Genomic DNA, 9,485 nt, shown 5'->3' with positions numbered 1-9,485 from the left:
AGACGTTTAAAGAGCATGTGGGCATGACAGAGTGTCTGTCTCCAGCGTGCTCGGGATTTCGAAACTGCCTTGCAATTCTTGTTCAGGGCTAGCAACCACGGAGGACGTACGGGAGGCGATCGGCGTTTGTTGTATGGGTCTCCTTATACACTTCCCCAAAGTAGTGTAGTTTTGTTGGAAGAGCACTGATGGAGAGAAAAAGGAGAAGCGGCGACAGCCCAGGACGGGGGTAAAGGGTAGAGGCTGATTCAGTAAGCAAGCAGTGCGTCCTCACCCTGCAGCATACTTTCCCTTCTCTCCTCCCACCCCCACCCCATTCACAGTCAGCCTAGCGTAGAGCTCAGTCCGCTGCCCCTGGGAAAGCTAAGTTAAAGGTAGCTGTCAAAAAAAAAAAGTCTTTTCCTTCTAGGGGTGGGAAGAGGAAGGGGCATTCTTTAAAAAAAAAAAAAAACAACACCCTCTTCCAGTTTAATGATCAAACGGGAGCTTGCCTATGGAAGAAAGGCCAAAAAAAGTGGGGGAGGGCTCCTCTCCTGACTGGCTGCTTGGTCACCATCGCCACGGTGCCAGTGATGCGGGTCCCTGGAACTGAACAAGCGGGGAAGGGTTTGGTTTCTTTTCTTTCCTCCCCTCCCCTTTTACTCCTGTGCCCTCCCCCCTTCCCCTCCCCCTCTTTTCTCTTGTATCTATCTGTCAGAGTGACAGCAGCTAGGGAGGAGGGAAGAGGCAAGCCAGCGCTGGGGCGGTTGGGGCTGCTGCTCTCGCTTACTCTCACTTACTCATTGCTGGAAGGTGCGGGTGGGGGGGTGGAGAGTAAAGGGGGGGGTGAGCTACCAAGGGGGAGAAGTTGGGGGTGGAGGAAGGACCTCCTGTACCTTCTCCCCTTTTCCTTTCTCACTCTGACAGGCTGGGGCTTAAGGCGCTGTGGAGCACCGAAGCAGGAGGGAAAGAACAAAGGACGAAAGTGGGGAGGGGAAGCCGGATTGGGAAGGGGACGAGCCCCCGACCCGACTTGTAGGGAGCAGGGAAGCTCAAAGTGTCAGTTGAATCCCCTCCAACTCCGAGGCTCCTGGGATTGTAGCGCCTTGTGTAGTCCTAACGGCCGGAGCAGTCCCCCCACCACCACCTTCTGCAAGTTACGGGGGAGACAGTTCTGAAGGAGGCAGAAGGAAAAAGAGGAAAACAGAAAGAAATCCCATCCCTGGTTCTCCTTCTCCTCCCTGAGCACTCAGAGAGGGAATTTTTTCCGCCTGGTGGAAGTAGAAATCAAGAATGAAAACTAAGAAAGGTAAGTGTAGCGTGCGTCCGTCTCCCGGTGGGGTTGTGTAGGTGTGATTGTGTGGATGTTTGTCCGTATCCCCATCCCACTGTGTATGTATGGTTCACTTATTTTGGGGGGGAGGGGGAACGGTTGCTTGGGCAGTTAGGGCTGTGTGGACTAGTAATGAGCTGCCTGGACTTTTTCGGTTACTTTCCCCCTAAAAGTACCCCACCACCACCATCACTCCTATCCCATCCCGAGAGTCCCAGATCTTTTTTTTTCCTTTGTTGAGGTCCGATTTACAATGGCAGTTGGTTGATGTTTCACTTCTAGACACAACATGAGGGGCTGTTGTTTAGAGACTGGTTTCTCCATGCTGCTGGCACGTTGTCAAGAAGCACGCTCTGCTGCCTTGTTTGTGCTTCTCAAAGTTTCATTGTCTGCCCCACCACCCCCATGCGTTTTTGAAAACGCGAGCCCAAGCTTTTCCTTCGCCCCCCTCATTCGCGACCCCTTCCCGCAGCCTTTCCGAGACAGACTTCACCTCGTTTCTTAACCCGTGATGAGACTTTTATTTCCTAACTTTCCAAACGAGAGGCTGCAGCCAAACAAAGTCGTCTCTGTTTGGAGTGGGAGCACCCTGGATGGCAGGATCCACTGAATCTTTGTTTGAAACTTAGCCTTGAAGGGCTCTCAGAGCTTGGGTTTGGACTATTCTCCCCCACTCCCCCCTCAGTGAAATGTGATATTTCTTTTTTGTGATTATGCTAACTGCTATATACCATTTATCGTACACCAACTACGCCCGCAGTGAAATGTAATATTGTGTCATTATACTAATTTATGTATACCATAGACTTCCCTGACTGAAATGTATTTTTTTGTAATGATACTAACTTTGTATCCTACATACTGTATATAACTTTGTTCCCCCCCGAAAAAAACCTTTGACATGAAATATTGGACTTTAAAAAAACTTCCCAATTTGGGAGGGGGGGTGGGCGCATTTTTTAAGGAGTTAAATTGGAGAAGGGAAGAATTTTTTTTTTAATGTCACAAAAACTGCCCCCCTCCCCTTTTTTAAAGAATGTTGTTTTAGACTGCTGACTTTCATTTTGACAGGAAAGTCTGCTTGCAAGTGCCCGAGTTAGGGTCTGTGATTGTTTCTATAAAAGCGCCCTGGAAGTTTTTAAAAACTGAAACTTGGCATCAACCTGCCTTTAGAAAACACCAAACTTTAAAAATTCGTTAGTGGGGGAGGGGGAGTAGTTAGTGGTTCTCCCTCTGGTCCCGGAGGAACGCAAAGAAGCTTGGCTCTCGGCTTGCTGAAGCCAGAGTTGAATTTTCCGTTGTGATTTATGGGAGAGGGGTTCAAAACATAAGTTAATCGGGTCCTGCAGCAAATGTTCCAAAGCGAGGTGGGAAGCTCCCTACTGCGCATGCTCACCAACTTCCTCGAGGGATGGCTTTTTTTTTTAAACTCCACATTCTTTCAGACTGGTAATGCCCAGGGAGGGATTGGGGCAGCCTCCCTCCCGCCGAGCGTACGTTACGAGATAGAATATTGTTGGAATGGAACGCCACGAGGCGTTGGGTTCTTCCTGCCGAACCCCTACCCAAGGGTTCTCTTAGTTGGATTCGGAGACTTTGAAAGCTTGGGTGAGGGTCGCCCCTCACTGCTCCCCCCTCCCAGCTTTCCCCTGGAAGCTCGGAGGGACTTTAACGTCCCAGATTAGTTTCAGAGCGGCGTGAGTCTCCTTTTGCCCCCTCCCCTCTCCAGGTTCTGGTGGTTCATTGAATTCATTGATTGGTGATAACGCACGCTCTGGGAATGGCGTCCCAGACCGTCCCCCAAGGGACAGCAAGCCGCCCCCCCGCGGGGGCTGGTCCGGGCTGGCGGTTTGTCCATTTCAGCGAAATTGACCACCGTGAGGGGTGTCCTCCCCCCCTTTTGTTCCTTTAAAAGTCTCGTTCGTGTTCCCTTCCTCTCCACGAGTAGATTTCCGCCTTCTGCCCGTCCCATTGTTCGGGGCTGCGCCTGGGGCAGGGACTGTCGAAATACCCAACTTTGTGGGGAACTTCCAACTCGCTCCCTGCCTCTTCCCCGGCCCCCGCATTCTTCCCCCACACCCCCCGTTCCCGCATTCTTCCTGGCCCCTCCCCCTTCCCCTCCTTCCCTTGTAATAAAGAATTGAGTGTGTGAAAATGCTGATATGATTAGTGTGAGGGCTTGGTCATCAGTCTTGTGAGCTGAAGTTCTGGTTATTCAGCACTGAAATAAATAATGCAAACCGTGAAAGGTGACGTTGCGGGGAACTGGGAGATTACAGGTCACTTGGTTTAGAGTTCACGGGGCATGAGACTGGATTGATGGACAAAGGTTTTCTTTTTCTGCTCAGGTTTGGTAGGCAGATTGCGTTTGCGGGACATTTCACTGTTTCAGTTCTCCCTATCTTCTGGTTTCTTGTAATCTAAAATTCTTTTGAATTCTCTTTGAGTTGCGGTAAATTTTACTGCTTTGGGGGATGATTAAAGTTCAGGCAGTGGAACACAGGAACAAAAGCTAGATTGCTCGCTTCCCTCCCCCTCTCCTGCCCCTCCCTTCTCTTCCTCCTCTTCTCTCCACCCTCCCTCTTTCCCTTTGTAAAAACTACCTTTGAGGGATGAAACGGTTTCCCTATTCTGCGTTACCGGAAGATATAAGGATCTCTCGAGCCAACTGTTGCCCATGACGGACTGCGGGACGGGTTTGTGGTCGTTGTAATATAAAAGTTATCTGTCATATTTTTAAAACTCACTTTAATAAAAGTAACTTGGACTGAATCACCGACAACTGGAGTATTATAAATTGATTTGCAAATTAGAGGATTGTACTCCTGAAAAACTGCAGACTGTTACAAAAAGAATCCTTTTAAAAATGCTGAAAGAGCCAACAGGTAGATGGTCGGATTAGAAAAATTCCAGTAGTTCTTTTAATCCTTCCCTTTTGACAGTATTATGTTCTTGCTTGAGAGATTCTGTTGTTTGGGCCAGCCAAGCCCAGTTCAGTTTGGATGACTCAAGTGTTAAGATTCCCATTGTATCTCCAGGGAGACCATCTTGACAGGAAACTTTTCCTATCCAAACTTTTGCTTCGTTAAATTAATGGTTAGCCTTTTTTCCCTTTAGGTTTATCACTATCTCGTCTAGATTCTTTGCCTTCGACTGTAGTTTTAGTTCAACTGACAAGTTTTTTTTTTCCACTTGTCATCCTACTGATCTTGAGAGTCTTAAGTATTCTAAGAGCTAATTTGCCTCTTTGGGCCCCTTGTCAAATACAAAGTAACAAGTTCTTCTGACTCTGAGAATAAGGAAGTAGGTAGAGTAAAAGTAATCTGTTCCTTTGTACTAACATGACCTATGAATTCATATTTGGGGAAACAAGTCATCTCTGGGAAACTTTTCCAAATCTGTTACAAAAGGAAATGACTAACAAAGAAAAATAAAATAGATCTGAGCCATAATCAATAGGCACAGTTTCAATGAAAACAGTCTTGACAGCAGCAAACGTGGTTATGCCGCACTGAACATATCAGCTGGTATAGTCAGGGAACGTCCCAACTTCCTGTTACTGAAGCTTTTGTACACATATTGGAAATATTTGTGAAGTTCAGAAGCCTGTCATTCATTTATTCAAATGAACTCGGGATAGAGGAAAGTCTTTCAGGGCAGTTTGGTGTTGCTTAACTGAAACTTGCTTTTGTGTCAGTGTCACTAACCTATTGGGAAGGGATCAAGCTTCTTGTCAAACTGAGGAAGATCAAAGGGCAAGCTTTTTTCCTTTTGCTCTTTGTTATGACCAAGTTACAGTTAGGAACAGACTGCTCTAAAAGCACATTTTCACACTTCATGGCTGGTTTCTGAGGGAAAAGGCAATAATAGTGATAAGCCTCAAAGACTGCCTTTTCAGATTTGGGGGTATTTAAAGTAATTGCTTTATTCACATTTTTTTAGTTGCTGGCATATCTTTCTCAAATTGACTTGGTGTAAAAAAAAAAATTGCTAATTGCCAGGGCTGAATACCAAGTATAGTTTTCTTCCTCATTAGTGTGACATTTATATCTAGCCTAAACAAGGAGCTTGCTTTTATTATTCTTATCCATTTTTAAAAATAGAAGCATACTTTCTAAAAGTTTGTTTTTCTAAAATTTCCATTCTTAACTAGTTAATAAACGTCTATAACTTGAATTCATCTCTGAAAAGCAACTTACTTAAATTCTCCTTGTAATAAGACCACCCAAGGGTGTAACATAGTTATGGAGTTTTTAACTGTTGGCTAAACTTTGAGTCTCTCCTAAAACGTATGTATTTGCATAATCACAGTTCTTTTTCTTTGTTAGAGCTTTCATTACTTTGACTGTCTCCTGAGGTCTCTGGCTCTTCCCTGGATACCATTTTTCCTTTTCTCTTCTCCACACCTCCTGCCCCCTGCAGTCCAAATCTAAATATGTGTGTCAAACTAAAGCAGTGGTCAATTAACTGAGAAAGGCATTAAGTGGAATCTCATAAACAAATCTCTTAAAAATAGTGAGTAGCTTTCTTGTTTTATTATGCTAAAATATTTAATTATGTTCATCTGTGGGGGGAAAAACAAGTTAACTAACTCTGAGCAGAAGTTTGTCCTAGTTATCAGTTGTAAAAGACTTTCATTTGGTCCTGTGTTTTTGAAAAGAGCAGTTTTCCTCTTTCAGACTGGGATAAAATTAACAACTGTAGTGATTAAGAGAAACATTCAAATTGTAGGGATGGAGTTGTTTAAATAAAATGATTGTAGAGGGTGAAAAAGCTATGTTCCTAAATAGAAGTGCCACTTAATGAATTGTGTTAATTGAAGCCAGTCCTATCTGTGGTTTGGATTTTACAGTGGTGTGTGAATTCCTAAAATTGCTGTTGGGATTAAAGTATTTAAAACCAAAGTAGGTTTTTCTTTGGGAATTATATTGTTTAGTTTACATTGTCCTAGAACAACTTCAGACTGAACATGGTGGCCAAATAAAAATATTTTATGGTATTCGTTTAGTGTATAGGATGTACTAGCTCCCAATTACTGGGGATGTGCTTTGCCAAATTAATTATATATGCCAGAGGTGGAGTGGGGAGGAGGAAGTGATTTTCAAAATATTTTCAGGAACCAAAAATGTATATTGAAACTAGTTCTCATAGCTAATCATATTTAAAATGATATCAATTTGGTATAGAATAAAATTGAAATGCTATCCCTTCTTAGGGTATATAAAGCATTTCTAGTTCTCTTAATCTACACTCATAAGCACCAGTAGATATGCAGGGATGACTCACTACCATTTAAAACTGATGCAATCAAAGAGAATGAGAGAGTAATGTGCTAGCATTTTAAAATGTATTTTAGAACACTTATTAGATTTACACTCCACCCCCTCAACTTGCCTCACACACCTTCCTTATTTGAGTGCCCTTTAAAAAAAAAAGTTGTTAGCCACATACCGTTATTGTACCCTTCCTGTGCAACATGTGGCATGATATTTACTTTAGATGCAATTTGTCTGGACTGCCACAGCAGATGAAAGGTTTTTCTGGGCACCAGTTAAAAGGAATGTGTGAAGTAAAATCTCCATAGGAAGAAGGTTCTGGTATTAACAGCCTGTTAGTCAGTGGAAGGACTATCCTTATTTCATTCAGCTTACATCATTTTAGGCAGCACAGCCTTTCTGGTGGCTGGAAGGAAAAAAAAACCAACTCTTGCTACAGTTGATCTTGTGGAATTGAGTCAATTGGACTACTGATTTTTGACTTTTGTGTTTTCATAGGTGTTGTTCCAGTATCAGGCAGTGAGACTGAGGATGATGACAACATGGATATTCCCCTGGACCTTTCCTCTTCAGCAGGCTCAGGCAAGCGGAGAAGACGGGGTAACCTACCCAAAGAATCTGTACAAATTCTCCGAGACTGGCTCTATGAACATCGGTTCAATGCTTATCCTTCAGAACAAGAAAAAGCTTTACTATCCCAGCAAACACACCTATCCACACTACAGGTAAAAAAAAAAAAGGAAAAAATCCAAAACCTCACGAAGAGTTAAGTGAAATAGTTTTTTTTCCCCCAACGGCATTCTGGAGAGTTTCTGTGTGATAATTTATATATGCAGCCCTTTTTCTGTCCCTTCCTCTTTAAAATTAGAGAAGTTTTATAGTGTTGAAAGGTAATTTGATTATTTAGACTTATCATCTTATCAGGTAACAATTTCTTTAATGATATATCATAAGAGAACACTACTTTATACAGCAAATATGAAAAGGAGGTTAGACCTTCCTCTATTGCCCAGGAAACTGGTTTGATATTTAAACAGGGACAGATTTCAGTGAGGTAATTCATGTTGTGTCTGTTGACATAGCCATTGGAACAGGGAAAAATCAGTAACTGTGGGAGGAGTGGCTCTTTCATAGAGGAAAGACTTTCCTGTTGTTTATTAACCTAAATGCAGGAACAATAGGTAATAGGTTAATATACAGAAGAGTTAAAAGGTAAACTTCTTTCTATAAAAAAAAAAAACATGTTCAGACACCCAGCAACTTTTGTTTCTTCTTTTTGAAAAATGATGAAAGTTTTTTGGTTTGGTCTGTTGTGTTTTTGTTTTTTACTCTGGAAGAATCACTCTTAGCTAGGGTCTGCTCCCTTAAAACAGTTTATAAATCTAAATGCACCATTTCATACCTTCCAAAAGAAAAGTAAAAAAGCATTAAAAGGTGTTGTTCTTTTTGTCAGGTCTGTAACTGGTTCATCAATGCACGCCGCAGGCTCCTCCCTGACATGCTGAGAAAAGATGGCAAGGATCCAAATCACTACACTATTTCCCGCCGAGGGGCCAAGATTTCTGAAGCTAACTCTGTGGAGTCTGCCATGGGCATCAAAAACTTCATTCCAGCTTTAGATGAGAGCTCATTTCATGCCTGTACAACTGGACCAAACCAGACCTTAGGAAGACCGCTGTCTCCTAAGCCCCCGTCCCCAGGATCGATTTTGGCCCGGCCCTCAGTGATTTGCCATACCACCGTGACTGCATTGAAAGATGCCCCTTTCCATCTGTGCCCATCAGTCAGTGTTGGACAAAACACAGATATGCAGCAGATACCAGCCAACGGTTTCACAGACACCTCTCTCCTGTACTCAGAGGACACGGGTAAATCTGGACCAAGTGCAAATACCCAGAGTGGGCTTTTCAACACTCCCCCCCCAACCCCACCAGATCTCAACCAAGATTTTAGTGGATTTCAGCTCCTTGTGGATGTTGCCCTCAAAAGGGCAGCTGAGATGGAGCTTCAGGCAAAACTGATGGCCTAACCCTTTTTTCAAGAAGCAAAATTCTCAGAAAATGTTTGTTATGGTTGGGTGATGTCAAAAAGACTAATGACTGCATTATTTTATATATGGTTTTTTATTAATATTTGCACAAAGGATTGCTGAAATGAAGCTTCCTGTTACTGATGTCTTCAATGGAATATAGTCATTCCAAGAACTGTAAACTTAAAAGCTACTGTAGAAACAAAGGGTTTTCTTTTTTTAAATGTTTCTTGGTAGATTATTCATAATGTGAGATGTTTCCCAAGATCATGTGATTTTTTTTTTTCTTATTCCCACCTTCTCCCTTTATTTTTGTTGGTCTTTCTTTCAGACTGTGCAATACTTAGTAAAGCTCTAGTCTTCTTCTCATTCCCATGTGGAACAGGATGCTGACATACTGTCTACAAAAGAAATTTTCAATTTTTTTAAGCAAGTATGAACCTAGTTGATCGGTGTTGCCTTTTTCATGATGTAATAAAATATTTTCTTTAAAAGTGATGCCCTGCAGAGTATTTTATTGAGGAGGCACTTTCTAACAATAAGTAGGAACTTGGATATCATTGAAAGATAGAATATCCCATGTGAACAGGAATAGGGAAATGTAGACATGTTTTTCACTCTGAAAGATCTGGGACCATACCAGTGTACATAAACAGATGGGGATGAGTCTTAAAACTTTTTCTGCTGAACATTTATCATTTTGTTAACCTTTAGCATCCTAATTTCCCTAATGCTCTGCCATTCAAATACTAGTCTAGTGCTCAGCCATGAACATTTTTAAACATTTCAAACTGTACTGGGTACCCATTTTTTTTTAAAGCACCCTGTATCACCTGTTTGTGACTGAAGCTATGAGTTCGTAAGCTAA

The 9,485-nt window shown here is 42.7% G+C and overlaps 1 protein-coding gene across 6 annotated transcripts; it reads left to right on the top strand.

Annotated features, from left to right (window-relative positions):
• Nucleotides 1-32: 32 nt before the first annotated feature.
• TGIF1 (TGFB induced factor homeobox 1) lies at nucleotides 33-9,115 on the top strand. 6 transcript variants are annotated; one of them, XM_072604302.1, is made up of 4 exons: nucleotides 33-131; nucleotides 907-1,288; nucleotides 7,087-7,313; nucleotides 8,042-9,115. In XM_072604302.1, the coding sequence occupies exons 2-4, from the start codon at nucleotides 1,273-1,275 to the stop codon at nucleotides 8,615-8,617; spliced, it is 819 nt and encodes a 272-aa protein (XP_072460403.1). In that variant the 5' UTR covers nucleotides 33-131; nucleotides 907-1,272; the 3' UTR covers nucleotides 8,618-9,115. The 6 variants fall into 6 exon arrangements, with proteins under 6 accessions (XP_072460403.1, XP_072460401.1, XP_072460404.1 ...); XM_072604300.1 differs by having other exon boundaries at nucleotides 117-251; XM_072604303.1 differs by lacking the exon at nucleotides 33-131 and adding an exon at nucleotides 521-606.
• The last annotated feature ends 370 nt before the right edge of the window (nucleotides 9,116-9,485 follow it).

Source organism: Notamacropus eugenii, chromosome 4 (assembly GCF_028372415.1).
Source record: "Notamacropus eugenii isolate mMacEug1 chromosome 4, mMacEug1.pri_v2, whole genome shotgun sequence".
Lineage (NCBI taxonomy): Eukaryota > Metazoa > Chordata > Mammalia > Diprotodontia > Macropodidae > Notamacropus > Notamacropus eugenii.
The sequence above is the reverse complement of the archived record's forward strand: the minus strand, read 5'-3'. Positions and strand labels throughout refer to the sequence as shown.